Raw genomic sequence first — 16,434 nt, forward strand, 5'->3', positions numbered from 1 at the left:
GGTGTTTAAAGAAACTAAGTCCCTTAGGGTGGGGAAAACCCTTTGGCCTATTTTTACATAAGAATTGTGTTTATCCCTTAATGCCCAGCGATACTATACATAGTTATGGGATTGAGGGTCACAGTAACCATTTATGCAAAATCTGTTCCCCCATCACCACGGATGTTTCTGACCAAATTGGGTTCAAATCCATTTAAAACTCAAATCTCTATTTCCCCTATTTGGCCCCTCCCTTCAGGCCCCTTGGGGGTCAGAGTCAATATTTATATAAACTCTCTTTCCCCCTTCCCCTAAGGATATTCCAGACCAAATTTGGTTCAAATCCATTCATAACTTTATGAAAAATAGCGATTTAAAGGATAAACCCCTATTTCCCTATTTGGCCCCGCCCCTCAGGCCCCTGAGGGTACAGAGTAAAAATTTATCCAAACTCGGTTCCCCTTCTCCCAAGGATGTTCTTGACCAAATTTGGTTAAAATCCATTTAAAACTTTATGGCAAATAGCAATTTAAAGACTTATCTCTATTTCCCCTATATGGCCCGCCCCTCAGGCCCCTCACTATTTATACAAACTCTTTCCCCCCTTCCTCTCTGGATGTTCCTGACCAAATTTAGTTAAAATCCATTCGTAACTTAATAATTAATAGCGATTTAAAGGATTAACCCCTATTTTCCCTATCGCACCCCACTCCTCAGTCCCCTGGGGATTCAGAGTAAACATTTATACCAACTTGGTTCCCCTTCTCCAATGAATATTCCTGACCATATTTGGTTAAAATCCATTTACAACTTTATGACTAGTAGCAATTAAAAGACTAATCTCTATTTCCCCTACTTGGCCCCACCCCTTAGGCCCCTAGGGGTACAGAGTAAAAATTCATATAAATTCTGTTCCCCCTCCCCTCAAGGATGTTCCTGACCAAATTTGGTGAAAAGCTATTCAATACTTTATGACTAGTAGCGATTTAAAGGAGTAACCCTTTTTCCCCTATTTGGCTCCGCCCCTCAGGCCCCTGGGGGTTGAGAATAAAGATTTAAACAAACTCTGTTTCCTTTCTGCCAAGGATGTTACTGACCAAATTTGGTTCAAATTCATTCATAATTTTATGACTAGTAGCGATTTAAAGGAGTAACCCTATTTCCCCTATTTGGCCCCGCCCCTCAGGCCCCTGGGGGTTCAGAGTAAAAATGTATAAAAACTCTGTTCCCCTTCCCCCAAGGATGTTCCTGTTTTGTGAAAATCCATTCAATACTTTAGGACTAGTAGCAATTTAAAGAAAAAGTTGACAGACGCCGGACGCTGCACCATGGCATAAGCTCACCGGCCCTTCGGGCCAGGTGAGCTAAAAAACCTAAAGACAGACAGCAAACTTTGATTGTCAGGTACCTATCAGTCTTGAAATTGAAAATGGACAACTTGAAACCAAAGAGAATTTGAGAAAGATGTGTGAAGTACGAGGGTTGATCGATATGTTGTGAGCCTCGTATTAAAGGACTGGTCTCATTTGATTAGTTTATATCGGCGAGGTAGTACTCGAAAGTAAACAAGACAAGTGGCTTTTGCAAAATGGGCAAAATCGGTAAGGGTTAGGGTGAAAGAGTCACGATTGTGGCTTTAAAATGATTGAGCATCTGCCTTATTCACCTGATCTCGCTCCATCAGACTTTTATCTATTTCCAAAACTGAAAACAGCTATTTAAAACAGCTATATAACCCTAACATGCAGTGGATGACTTTCTAAACGTACCCACTTTCAATCCGATGATGTCATACATGCAGTGGATGACTTTCTGAACAACCAAGAAAAGGGGTTCTATAAAAGTGGCATTGAGGCCCTTGTCAATCAGCCCTCATACTTTCCGAGAAAGAGTGATTATTGTAACAAAATCCATGTTAGCCGTCTTGTATTTAGCCCCCTCGCACGGATTTCCACATTTACATTAGTCAGTTTTTCTAGCAACAAATGAACTCACTCAAGATTGTCAGCGTTGATGTTCAACAAAATGTTTGCTTCCAATATCCCAAGGTATCAACTTATCCCTTGATTTCAAGTGTCACAATTTATATTTAAGAAATCAACACAGCAGAGATTTAATACATTTTTAATATGCTTGACTGAATTTGCACATTTTACAACAAATCTTGTGGTCCTTGAAAATTTGATATTAAAATCATTTAGGCTTGCAATAGACATGGCCACACATCGTACATAGCACTTAACCTTGTTCTCCATAGTAAAACATTAAGTTATTGAGCATCTACCGGACTTAAATATATTTGTTGGGTTTTAATCCACGAAGTACTCCCTGAACCTACCCCATAAAGTAATTGTTCAAAGCCACTCTAAACACATCAGCTGTGATGGAGAATAGTGATAAATGATAATGATGATGATTCTTTTGTTATAAGACAATTAAACACTATACTGAACAATCAAAATTATGCAATTTTGCTGTTGTAGCAGCTCTTTGTACGTTAGACTTCAACAGTTAGCTCACACCTAACATTCACACTACTATATACTTCACTTACAGTAGAGTCACATAAACATATACACTGTAGCATTTTGTGACCTGTGTTTGGTCCATACACATTTCAGAATGTTCGTCAGTGTAACATAGTGTAGTCAGTTCATGGAATTTGTGTAATACACAGAGACTGGTACATAATTACAAATGTAATCTAATCTTTACCTACTCAGGAAAAAAAAAAAAAATTCACTAAAACAAATACGGTACAAAAACTACGTAGAGATATGCTTATTGTATTACACCAGAGAAAAATTCCCATCCCCACAGTTTGTATTGGTAAGTTAACATGGCGCCATCAGTGGTGGTCATTATTTATTTGGACCCAGATTTCTATACTAACTGTCGGGTTAGGAATTCGTACCAAAGTCCCTGTGGTTTACACTGAAACATTTAGTATTACACCGATAGTGTAAAGTCTACACTGATTGTGTTACACTGAGTGTAATGTTGTTCCTCAGCTCGCTTCTACTGGCTGGCTTTCTTCTCCTGCATCCATATTCTCCTCCTCCACAGTGGATTTGTTGTCAGAATTCTGAAGGTCTTCTGACTGTCCCTTATCCTCTTCTATATCCTTCTGTAAAGATAAAACGACAAAGAATCTGATATTATCATCCTTCAAGAAAATGAGTGTAACTTGATGTAATTTGTGTACAAGTATATTTATCAAAATGAATAAAATAAAGAAATGTATGAAGAAAAAATACAAAATTAAAACTCTGCTTAGAAAAGTTTCAAAGAGATAAACCAATCTAAATACCAAGATTAAAACAAAAATAACCAATGGGCATTTAATTGGACCTGTGGTTTGCTGAGGGTTAACTTTAACTACCTGTGGTTTACTGAAGACTAACTATAACTACCTGTGGTTTGATGAGGGTTAACTTTAACTACCTGTGGTTTACTGAAGACTAACTATAACTACCTGTGGTTTGATGAGGGTTAACTTTAACTACCTGTGGTTTGATGAGGGTTAACTATAACTACCTGTGGTTTACTGAAGACTAACTATAACTACCTGTGGTTTGATGAGGGTTAACTTTAACTACCTGTGGTTTGATGAGGGTTAACTATAACTACCTGTGGTTTACTGAAGACTAACTATAACTACCTGTGGTTTGATGAGGGTTAACTTTAACTACCTGTGGTTTGATGAGGGTTAACTATAACTACCTGTGGTTTGCTGAAGACTAACTATAACTACCTGTGGTTTGATGAGGGTTAACTTTAACTACCTGTGGTTTGATGAGGGTTAACTATAACTACCTGTGGTTTGCTGAAGACTAACTATAACTACCTGTGGTTTGCTGAAGACTAACTTTAACTACCTGTGGTTTGCTGAAGACTAACTATAACTACCTGTGGTTTGCTGAAGACTAACTTTAACTACCTGTGGTTTGCTGAAGACTAACTTTAACTACCTGTGGTTTGCTGAAGACTAACTATAACTACCTGTGGTTTGATGAGGGTTAACTTTAACTACCTGTGGTTTGATGAGGGTTAACTATAACTACCTGTGGTTTGCTGAAGACTAACTATAACTACCTGTGGTTTGCTGAAGACTAACTTTAACTACCTGTGGTTTGCTGAAGACTAACTATAACTACCTGTGGTTTGCTGAAGACTAACTTTAACTACCTGTGGTTTGCTGAAGACTAACTTTAACTACCTGTGGTTTGCTGAAGACGAACTATAACTACCTGTGGTTTGCTGAAGACTAATTATAAATACCTGTGGTTTGCTGAGAACTAACTATAACTACCTGTGGTTTGCTGAAGACTAACTACAACTACCTGTGGTTTGCTGAAAACTAACTATAACTACATGTGGTTTGCTGAAGGCTAATTGTAACTATCTGTGGTTTGCTGAAGACTAACCATAACTACCTGTGGTTTGCTGAAGACTAACTATAACTACCTGTGGTTTGCTGAAGACTAACTATAACTACCTGTGGTTTGCTGAAGACTAACTATAACTACCTGTGGTTTGCTGAGGACTAACTATAACTACCTGCGGTTTGCTGAAGGCTAATTGTAACTACCTGTGGTTTGCTGAAGGCTAATTGTAACTACCTGCGGTTTGCTGAAGGCTAATTGTAACTACCCTTAGGCGCTGGATTGCCAGTTTTCAGTGGCTACCATTCGGAGTTTCATGGTTGTTTGTACCACGGACAGGCATGGTTTCACCAAAGGCAGCCATCTCCTGTTCCAGGGACATCATACCAGCAGCCATATCATTATTCCACTCGCCCAGACTAGCAAGGCCATCCTCATACTGGTGCTGGGGCTGAAGTTAGGGTCAGAGGTCAAAGGTCAGGACAGTGTTTGGGTCAACATTGCTCATTTATCATTATAGAATTCCACATGTTAACCTCATTTGGAAAAATACCTTTTTTTTAAAAACCTGTTTGTGAAGAAGGTTGTAAGCAAACAATTTTGGCAGTATATTAGCTCAGCAAGCCACAGGCTGTTCACATGTTTATAGAACTTTACAATATAGACTTAATTAATATAAACTAATGTTGCTACAGGCTATCATGTCTGTAAGTATATCCATGAGGGAAACAAAATCAGAATTATCATCTTTAATGGTTTCACGCAAGTTTGAAAAAAAAAAAAAATCCCAATTGTAGCAAACAAAGTCTGTTGCAAATTTCACTGTTTTCAAAAGGTCCCTCTGAGAAAAAATAAATACTTCCAACTGTCAAAATCCAATATGGTGGCATATGGCCATCTCTTGGCCATTTTGTGATTATAGTCAGTCTCAAAATTAAAAGATGCCTAACTGGGAACTTCTACATATGAAATCTGGGAAAGATCCATTAAGATCTTTAAAGACAAACAGATGATATATACCATAGAAGCCAGGGGATTCGAACCCACCATGACTATGGTGGGCTGACAATGATATAAACAAACTTGATATAGCTTTGATCTGTATAACAGGTATATGGTTATACAAGCATCATTTGACACTTCCCTAGAAACACCTTTACATTTCATGTGGGGAATAAAAGTAAGGTGAGTAAGGCTTTCAATCTGATGCTTCACATTTTGACCACCACTGTAATTAGTCTATGTGTTATCCAATACCCAGGCTCAACAAAGGGTATATATGTACATTGATATACACAATCAAGTTTAACCTCTGGCCTTGACTGATGATCTTGATGGTGTGATGTTAGGGTGATAATATAAACTAAATCTGTCCAGAAGTATATTTGATATCTTATTAATAAGCTTGTAGTCATGCTTTGCACAGACAATCATGTATTTTTTTCCAGACTGATACGCCGATACAAAGACAAAGTAATTATTATTATTTACCCTTAAATAAGTGGGGACATAAAGAGAAACCCTGTCTACAGGCTACACATTATCTAATTTATTCTAGGTAATCATACGTCAGTGTTGAGTCTAATGACAAGGATGTGACCATACCTTTTTATATTTAATCCCTAAATTTACAAAAAATTCTTGTAGATATTTCATTGCTGGTCAGCCTGTTGCTCAACAAATTTTTTCATTTATCAAAAGTTTTCACTAAGCTTTTCAATCAGGATTGCATCTGTTGTATTATGATGGTTATAAAAACCTTACCAAGTCCTTGATGTGTGGTCTTTCTAGGACTAGGAAGAGTGATTTAGTATAACTCATGTTAATTTTCATAACGTGGTATGCATAAATGTTCCTAATAAAGAATTTCTTCCAAAACTCAGAAATAATACTATCAACAAAGGTAATAAATTTGTAAGCATCTCACCTTTTTGCTGTCTGCCTCTGCGAATTTCTGGAACATTCCAGCGTAGATTTTTTTCTCTTTGTCCTTAAACTCCTTGATCTTCTGTATACACTTTGTGACTTGGTTCTTAGCTGCTTTGTTCTCAGGGTCAAGCTTGACAACTTGTTCAAAATCTGTTTTAGCCAGATCATAATCGCCTTTGTTTTGTAGGGCCTATAAAACAAGCATAAACATCAGTACTTTAACAATGTTTGCTGTAAAATCTATTCCTTGTATAACTGTTTATGTCTAACTCTGACTAAAACGTAGTCTAAATCTGACGCAAATATCCAACCAAATCGTAGTCTAAATCTGACGCAAATATTTAACTTAAACGTAATCTAAATCTGACACAAATATCCAACTAAGATGTGGTCTAAATCTGACACAAATATCAAACTTAAGCGTAATCAAAACCTGACAATGGTAATGGTAATGTGAAACATGAATTTGTGTCCGGCATTTCTTACTTGACCCATGTATGAAGTTTACTTTAAATGCATTAAATAATGAAGTTGTAGACAAAGATTACTCATAACTAGTAATCAAAGTGACTCTGACCTTCACCTCGAAACACAAACTTGTTTGAGGTATTCTCCTACATAATCAACAAATCAAAAGGGCATTCTTTTGTTTGATTAAAGTTTAGGTTGTCAAATTTGAACTTCAATGAAAATATGTATTTTCCCCAAGTAGTAAAAGTTATTAACATTACATTAACCCGACAGTTTTACTCACAAGATAAAGTTCTTAAGTATTAAATCCTAAAAATTCTTTATTTGCCCCGAAGTATCACTAATCATATTACTGCAAAGACAGACAGTATTTGTGTACGATTTGTCATTTTTCTGTACATTTTATTACTACTAGTCACAAACACTCATATAATCCTTGTTCGGACATATATTTCACCAATAGAGATTTTGCATGTTTCTGTTGTCCAAACAGAAATGCCCCTTTAAGTTTTAAGAGAAATCTGTCTAAAAGTAAGGTTGCAAGACTACTGGCAAAAGGTGAAACCATGAAATGAACTGCACACAGGTATACAAAATGACCGTTATCTCCTCTCGGACTTTGTAGCGCTACTTGAATATGGCAGTTCATTTCATTATGAACTTCTACGTACCAGACACAATGTATATCAGTCTGCCTACAGAATAATGTTAGGTATATATTATTGGTGCAACAATTTACTGATACCATAGCCATGTCTATCAAATCGCTGTGAAACCTAGGAGTTAATGAAATGTGTTGGTTATCTCCCTTTCCTCATGTACAAAATGTAAAAAAAACAAAACAAAAAAACAAACAGGAAATCTGGCTAACAAGCATTCTAAGAGTATTGCTGAGCAATACATCACATGCAATACATTACATGTCCCCTACCAGCCACCACTAAAAATAGAAACAGTGTCCTTGACCCAAAAACACCGAAACTTGAACTTGATCTGTAGGTGCTCATACTGAAGTTACATACATTGAACTTGATCTGTAGGTGCTCATACTGAAGTTACATACATTGAACTTGATCTGTAGGTGCTCATACTGAAGTTACATACATTTTATCAACTTTAGACAACATATCTTGAAACATGGCTGAGAAAAGTGTGAAAAAGTGAGTGGACACACGGGAAGCCTGAGAGGAAACCTATAGCTCCCCCCCCCCCCTCAGTTGTAGGGGACTAATAAACACAGGGCATCAAGTTGATCCTCAGGGCTTTTTTTCACTACTTTAGGATTGGGAAAAAATGTGTGGCAACAGGTAAATGGGGAAAAATGGACATAATGATAAAAATAACAAGTAGACACAAATATGTATCTATGCTATATCTATTTAGACTCTAGAGCATTATCTTCCTTTATCAGGCCAGAATAACCAATAAAACGTAGACGGGACTGCACCATCCGGATTTTTAAAGACATAATTTTTTTTTATAGATCATTCGATTGGGAATTTTAACTGGTTGGATTGGTAAAATATCCAATTTTGCTGTGGGGAATGGGGCCGAAATTGGTCCCAAAAAAAGCCCTGATCCTTGATGATTTTCATCAGTTTTAGAAATCAAATCACTATTTCGCAGAAAACTGAAGGTTAAAACGCATATATCAAATAGACATGTTCCTTCAAACCCAAAAATCAGATTTCATTTCAGGGAGTCAAAAACTTACTATCGGCTGGATGTCCTGAAACACCTAATTTTTAACTAAGTTTGTACACATCTACATCCTGCAGTTAAACCCACCTGTCCACGTCTGAATAGTGCCTTGACATTGTTGCTGTCCTGTTCCAGGGCCTTGTCACACTGACCATGTGCTTCGTGGGAGTCCCCCATCTTGAGATAACACATAGCCAGATTAAGAAAGGCGGCGAGTAGGAGGGAGGACTTTCGTTTGGAGTCTTCCTCCGAGTCCATACCCGTGGCATTTTCTAACAGCGACACAACAGCAGTGTAAAACTTGACAGCCAGTTTGTACTTCTCAGCCTACAAGTAGAAATAAACAAAAAATGTCTGAAGAAGGAGTGTGAAAGACAACTGAATATCAACACTACCCGCCAATTCCACAGTGAGTGTCAGCGTACCACAGTGTCAGCGTACCACAGTGTCAGCGTACCACAGTGTCAGCGTACCAGTGTCAGCACACAACAGTTTCAGCATACCACAGTGTCAGCGTACCACAGTGTCAGCGTACCAGTGTTAGCATGCCACAGTTTCAGCGTACCACAGTGTCAGCGTACCACAGTTTCAGCGTACCACAGAGTCAGCATTCATCAGAAAACATTTAAACCACAGGTATTATTTTGGGCTACCAAATGGATGGTTCATTTTCAAGAAAAAGAACTATCTGTTGTAAAATTTATGGGTCATTTATAGAAACTTCAGGATTTTTCAGAATCACGTGAGTCATTCAGGAAAAGTGTGAGCCAATAACCCCATGACCCCCTCCAAAATAATCTCTAAAACCACATTAACATCTAATGTATCATGTCCTTCTGTCTGTCCAACACAGTAAGGAAACTTTGTCCTTTGGTTTAGTGTATAGACAGTGATTAGAGCTCCATACCTTGAAGTAAGAGGTTCCCTTGGACTTCTTAATCTCTGCCTGTTCCAGCTTCTCACTAGCATCCATCTCCCAAGATTCTTTAGCCTGTAAACACAGCCATTCTTTGTAGTTAAACAATTAAAAGTCTTTATGGAAAACTGTTAACAGATCAAATGCTTAACTCTCACATAAAATTGTGATTATTATATATATATACACACACATGTATATGTTGGTTTTCCCCGGGTACTCCGGTTTCCTCCCACAGTAAGACCCCTCGCGCACTTCCATCCGAGCCAAGAAGCGTGTTTAATATAAGTTGATATAACTTGTTTCACATTTGTTGTAAAATAAAGTGTACATAGTTACTTAAGCATTGATGTCATTTTTTAAAAAGTTTTATTGGGGTATGAAAAAAAAAAATGTTTGCAAACTGTATAAATCTGCGCAGCACATTCTTAAAAAATTTTGAAACAATTTTTAAATGATTAGAGTCCCCAGTGCCCTTCAAGTTTGTAATTTCAAATAACGTATCAACAGGTCGAAACCAATTTTCTTTATCCTGACCCCACTCCAGTATATTTTGCGTGGAATTGCTTTCAGTTAATGGTTACGAGTGTTGAAAATCTGTTGTGATTTCACTCTTAATGATTGGTTATCAGCGGTTACAATCGGTTAACATTTTGCAAAAAAAAAACCCAAACATTTTGTTCTGAATTTCTGAAAATCTACAATATTTCACGTTGTACATTGTGTATGGTAATTATATTATGCACCAAATATTTAATCATATTATTTTGCATTAGAATAAATAAAATTACGAACTGAAAGTGTATAAGATTTCTCCTTAGGTCAAACCAAAGCATGCATGAAGACAGAGCTGTCACACATGACTGATTATGACATTCGCCTTTTTTACAATATGGCATGATCTTCTTTCCATCGTTTCCTCTCACATTTATTCAGCTAGGTAGGACATCAATACATCGAAAATTGTTTATGTTCGATATTGGGAAATCATGATCGATTGCTTGGTCATTTGAAGTCGGCGACCAATATTCAATCATTTCAATTAATCTCACCACCACTAATTATTACTAATAAAATTAAGTGCTATATGGTCTTGTTAGATGAAATTGACATACCTTTTCAAATGATAGCATTTCAACATCAAACTGAAGGGGAGTGTTAGGTGGAATGTTAAACTTTGAGTTTCCTGCGTCTCCATAGGCCATTGACGGTTGAATTTCCAGTCGACACTTTTCCTTATTTTTCATTTTTTTGATTGCCACCTCAAGAGCATCAATAACTCCAGCCTCCTCCCCCTCTCCAAGGATAAACTCCACCTGCTGGTCGTCAAATACTGTCATGCCACATCGACCTACATAGTGTACTGTAATAACAAAGACATACACCCTTATACGTCACCATCCCACAATGCTCTCTATCATCACACATAAGTAGCCGTTACAGGGAACATCATATGCAGGGAATGAAAACTTTATATTAGAATCAAAGGGTTCTTTAATGAGAATAGAATCAAAGTGAGCATGGCTGACATAGATAACTGGCCAATCCCCTATCTGTAAATAGTTGATGTGATTTACCTGCATCAATAAATTCAAAAGTCACCAAGTCTTAGAAGTTAGCAGTGGCGTAGGAAGTCGTCAAAAAGTGGGGGGGCACAATTTTTTTTTAACCTTAAATTTTACGCACTAAACAAATCGTATGCCATCTCTGCAAAATTAGGGGGGGGGGGGGGGTACAGTAATTTAGTAATAATGCGAGCGCCGTAGGCGCGAGCCAATTTTTTTTTGTGGGGTCCGAGGGGCCGCCCAGCGGGTCCAGGACAGCGCCCTGATATGGGGTTCAAGGGGGTCTAAGCCTCCGCGGAAAATGAATATAGCACATTTCCAATAATTCGGGATCAGGCGCGGATCCAGGAGTTTTCGAAAGGGTGGTCCAGTAAATAAGTGACCAAGCGAGCGCCGTAGGCGCGAACCGATTTTTTTTTCCTTTTTGCGAGAGGTCTGGGGGCCGCCCAGCGGGTTCCAGGGTGGCGAAGCCCCCCTGTAGATCTGCAATCGAAAGGGGGGGGGGGCAGTAATTTAGTGATAAAGCTCGCGCCATAGGCGCGAGCCAATTTTTTTTTTGTATTTTCTCGTACCTGTCGGTAATTAGTATCACTCTATTCACGTTAAAACCGCGCATTCTTCTTCATGTTGTGTTTCTGTCTTTTTCTCATTATGAACTCAATTAACTTCACAGATTATCATCAACTTATTGAATCTATGTGATGAAGTTAAGCAAAATTGCGTATTAAGATATAAATATTGACTTACCAGGCTATTGCAGACGACCGACACACAGGTCTGAGGATTGATATACTAGTATAAAAGTCGAAATGTTCCGGATGTACAAGATAAAGTTTTTACCGTTGCCTTCAAGAAAACATTATCGGTTCGGAAATATACAGATATTTATCGAAATGAATATATAAATTCGCGTTTTATCCCCTTTTTTAGATTTTGGATGTCAAAAAGTGGGGGGGCAAAAAGATATGTTTGCCCCCCCACTGAAAAAAGTGGGGGGGCAATTGCCCCCCCTGCCCCCCCGCTTCCTACGCCACTGGTTAGTGTTAACTTGGATCTTCAACATGGACTAACGACCATAAAAATGTAATCATGAGTTATATAAGAGAGATGTTATATTACAGATTAACTCTTTCAGTACCGTTGTCCTCCGTTTCCCCCGTTGTCGACTATAGTCGACATAATTTCAAGCTCCCTCTTCCCCACTGTTGACTATAGTCGACAGGTTAAGTTGGCGTTATTAAAGTATTGATTTGTTGAAAACATCAACCGACATATAAAATTATCCAATGCAATGATATATAAAATGCGTTAAAAACTTTAGAAACAAACATTTTGGTTGATAAATTTGTTTTTATTTCGTTTGTGTTACGTGTTTTCCGTTAGAGTAATAGGTGATATTTTCTCAATATGTTGTTAATGTAAACAATATGGCGGCTTGTATTATTTGCATTTTAGATATCAGAGTCTAGGACGTTTCAGAGTGTTCAATCTGACATCTAGATCTAATTTTGTTAAATATTTCTTAATCATGTACAAAGATAACACTAACCTTTCTGTTTCTATATGAAAAAAACAACACACCAAAAATGTACATGTAGTCTGCCATTTTGTTTAAACTTCTGGGGGCGAGCCTAATAACTACTTCCGGTACGGAATCCGGAAAGAACACAAAGTATGGAAAGAGTTAAATATGTAAATCTGTGTATAGATTCATGTGTTATCTGGTACACAAATGTTTTTGCTAAGGATGCTACCAAACCTCCTCAGGGGTATGCATTGTACAGGAAAGAAGCTCTCTCTGAAGACACACAACTACTCGAAGAGCGATCGCTAGTACCTTTGACGCTGGCTCCGTCGTTCGGTGATTGGTACCCTTCTCCAGCCTGTACAATGTGTCGGATAACAGAATCTATCAATTTCTGAGCCATCTTTCTTCTCAGAGATGTCTTCTCCTAAAAGATTAGTGTATAAAGTTTGATTTAGATTATCTATCAATTTCTGAGCCATCTTTCTTCTCAGAGATATCTTCTCCTGCAAAGATTAGTGTATAAAGTTTGATTGAGATTATCTTGCATTTTCCGAGAAACAGTGATAAACTCTAACCCTGCAATCAGAAATAGACTCTGTTCTGTGAACTCACCACGATTCATTGATAACAAGATCTGTTGACAGATAGAGCCCAGACAAAAATACTGTTTGAATGGTCCAACATCTCTACTTAATAGTACATCCATGTAACAGTAGTGATGGGAATTGGTTTCACTTTCAAAATCGATAATCGGAAACTCAAAAATTAAACACAAATCATTTTGATAATCTAAATCTCCTTAATCACATGTAAAGGACTAACATATATATCATTGAAATATAACATCAACTACTTACCTGTTTGGTTACATTACAAAAATATGCGAAGCTGAAGATTTACTAACAAATTTCAGATTACGTAATTGCTTTTTCAAAATCGTCATCAACAATGTTTTTTTGTTTTTTCTTCTTTTTTTTTTGAAAGTCATTTTCAATTATTTTTTTATCATCAGCCTACCACTATGTACCACTATACAATTGTGATACCTGAGAGATTAGATAGATAGATTCACTCATCTAAGCTGAGTGTTAACTATTTAAGAAATTGGAGGGACAGCAAACATTTGATCAATTTGTATTTTATCCTGTGTTTTACCTTTCCATTCAAAGAGTTCTACTTCAAATATAAGCGTAGCATTAGCAGGTATTTTAGGCGGGGAGCCATTCTCCCCATAGGCGTAGTCACTGCGACATGTGAGTCGACAGACTTCTCCCTTCTTCATAGTGGCTACACCAAGGTCCCATGACTTGATGACGCTGCCTGAAAAAAACAAAATGAAAGACATTGCAGTTTTGTAAAAGGAGAAAGAGTTCATTTTCTTGTAAAGGTGAAAGTAAGTTTGTAAAATATCCTGTCTTATCATAAATCATTAATGTTTTGGGTGGTAAAACAGAAAATCTGTCTTAATGCTATTACTCAAAATAGTATACTGTTCCAACTTGCAGGTTTTGATTTCCTGGTTTCTGATAGAGGTGCATTCTGGTCCAACACCAGAAAATTATACATAAAAAATGTCTATAATCTACTCAATCTATACACATTCAGAAGTGTTGCAATAATTAATTACTATATTAGAGCGAGGGTCTATATGGACGGAATTTAATACTGATACAGGATTAAATGGGTATTTAGGGGTAAATAAATATCTCAATTATCCATTTATGTAAGGTGGGCGTTATGTCACACCTGATTTTATTGTTTGCACCAAAATCTTATAGCAACGCCAAAAGGTGTTGGGGAGAATTCCACAATAGTAGCACACTCTGGCCCTACATGTACACCAGACATGGTGTCAGGGCCAGAGGAAACACGGGCTACTTGCATTGCTGATATACTTGTAACCCAGGTGTTATATACATATTCATATATATAGAGAAAAAATAATAGTAGTCCTTGTGGAAGAAAATATATGGAAAAATTAAAAAAATGACTCAGACAACATCTAACGTTTTCGTCCCGTCTAGGGGACTCTTCAGACTGTTCATATATATATATATATATATAACATAGTATACGCATTGTACGTTGTATACCTGTCCATGTATACATAAGTATGCATTGTGTACGTGACATGTTGTTTATATGATCCTGTCAAAGTACCTGTCCTGTGGAATGTAAGGTATGTGTACAAAGTAGCCGGACCAGTCAGACGTGACATGGACATCAGCATGAACGCAACTCAGCAATTAACACCTGCACTTGCTTTGCACGCTCGTTGCGTTCCCACACCTGTCTACGTAACTTCTCTTCTGGCTTTCTATCTCTCTCCCTATATAGCTATCATTCCATTGCTGGACGTCGGCGCAAGCGGTCCAGCAGCGCAAAGCACTCATATCGGTCATCGAGAGATTACCGAGCTGAATTTGACGCCATAGAAGCCTGGTAAGTTGACATAGTAGTAATGGTGAATGGTGTGTGGAACTCGCGTTCGAGACTGGGTGAGTGTGTTCGATTTGGAAGACTTTGTGAGTAAATGTTTGTCTCGTCTTTGTAGGTTTCAGGACCTGATTAAAACATCAACCGAACAACCTCTTCTGTGTCTCTCTGGATCTGTATTCCACACCCCTGGTGACATACTTCTCAGAGCTTTTTCTGGGAGGTTTTTGGGGGCCATTGATGGGCCCCATTCCCAATTGAAATTGTTTCATATTTAAGCCAAATTCCCAAAAATTTCAGTTTACTCCTAAAATCTTTCCCAATAGTCACCAATTTTCATCCCAAAATGAGACCAAAAGGCCCTAATTCCCAAACCAGTGAGAAAAAGCCCTGCTTCTTCATACTGGGCTCGTATATATTATTTCACTGATGTAAAGAAACGAGCTTCTGTACATGTGCGCAAAACTGGGTTCCAGTACACATGTTGATCGGTGTGGTAGCCAACAGCCACTACAAGATTACACCGTTTCAAATGACACAAAACGGTTGGCGGGTTCGATTCATGGAGACGAAACCTCGTGGTGCAAAAGTGAAAATAGGTTGAAAGGGTATAAAATTCAACTTTGAGCGAGTACCTTTTCCCAAGTCAAATTCAAATTTGTCTCCTCTTCTTCTACTGGAGTCGAATTCTGATCCGTCTTCAAGTGTGCCGACATAATGTACGAGCACTTTATCGCCGGCTAAAGGCTTATCTTCACCAGTTCCTTCTCGTAAAATTTCTTTCAGTACTCCGCCATCTTTCGAAGGCGTAATGTCTATTTTTTCCGGTGTTGCATCCATATTATGTTCGGTAGATGTATGCAATGCACACTTCAAAGAAGAGGTGTAAGCTTTCTTCCAGAAACAACAAAACGCCGGTTATTATCTAGTCTCAACTGTGTTTGCTGGAAATTTCTATTTTCACACGTGATAAGCCAGATCGTCGATATCTTACAGGCGCTTGGCACATTCGAGGTGAGACTATTTGCTTCAAAAGTCGAATTTGAGCTAAACACCTTAAACAACCGAATGTTCACGCTTGACCAGTGTCAAACGTAATTCAACCAGCGACTCTAATTATGGAAGCAAATGTTTTTTTATCTGCCACTTAATTATTTTATAGGCTAGCTGCTAGAATCTATATAATGCTAATGTTAATCGGTTTGACGAGAGGACCGTCTGTAATAATCTTTTAGATGGTGATGATGATGATGGTGGTGGTGGTGGTGGTGGTGGTGGTGATGATGATGATGATGATGATGATGATGATGGTGGTGGTGGTGGTGGTGGTGATGATGATGATGGTGGTGGTGATGATGATGATGATGATGATGGTGATGATGGTGGTGGTGGTGGTGGTGGTGATGATGATGGTGGTGGTGGTGATGATGATGGTGGTGGTGTGATGATGATGATGATGATGGTGGTGGTGGTGATGGTGATGATGATGATGGTGGTGGTGGTGGTGGTGATGATGATGATGAT

At 38.0% G+C, this 16,434-nt stretch overlaps 1 protein-coding gene across 4 annotated transcripts; it reads right to left on the reverse strand.

Annotated features, from left to right (window-relative positions):
- Window positions 1-2,087: 2,087 nt before the first annotated feature.
- Window positions 2,088-15,900, reverse strand: LOC117335653 (peptidyl-prolyl cis-trans isomerase FKBP4-like). 4 transcript variants are annotated; one of them, XR_004534474.1, is made up of 11 exons: window positions 15,546-15,900; window positions 13,630-13,794; window positions 12,951-12,977; window positions 12,784-12,855; window positions 10,497-10,744; window positions 9,373-9,456; window positions 8,553-8,792; window positions 6,292-6,483; window positions 4,633-4,815; window positions 4,571-4,601; window positions 2,088-3,106 (listed from the first exon to the last, which is right to left on the reverse strand). XR_004534474.1 is itself a non-coding variant. In XM_033895798.1 (10 exons), exons 1-9 carry the CDS (start codon window positions 15,748-15,750, stop codon window positions 4,657-4,659), a joined length of 1,392 nt encoding a protein of 463 aa, XP_033751689.1. In that variant the 5' UTR covers window positions 15,751-15,900; the 3' UTR covers window positions 2,088-3,106; window positions 4,633-4,656. The 4 variants fall into 4 exon arrangements, 2 of the variants coding, with proteins under 2 accessions (XP_033751689.1, XP_033751690.1); XR_004534473.1 differs by lacking the exon at window positions 4,571-4,601 and having other exon boundaries at window positions 4,602-4,815; XM_033895798.1 differs by lacking the exon at window positions 4,571-4,601.
- Window positions 15,901-16,434: the final 534 nt, after the last annotated feature.

Source organism: Pecten maximus, chromosome 10 (genome assembly GCF_902652985.1).
Source record: "Pecten maximus chromosome 10, xPecMax1.1, whole genome shotgun sequence".
In the NCBI taxonomy this organism is placed as follows: domain Eukaryota; kingdom Metazoa; phylum Mollusca; class Bivalvia; order Pectinida; family Pectinidae; genus Pecten; species Pecten maximus.

Coding starts and splice junctions, on each gene's coding strand:
- LOC117335653 (XM_033895798.1), bottom strand. CDS start 15,750: ATGGATGCAACACCGGAAAAAATAGACATTACGCCTTCGAAAGATGGC. Junction 13,795..15,545: donor TGAATTTGACTTGGGAAAAG/GTACTCGCTCAA, acceptor TGTTTTTTTCAG/GCAGCGTCATCAAGTCATGG. Junction 6,484..8,552: donor CACTATTCAGACGTGGACAG/GTGGGTTTAACT, acceptor CTTGTTTTATAG/GCCCTACAAAACAAAGGCGA.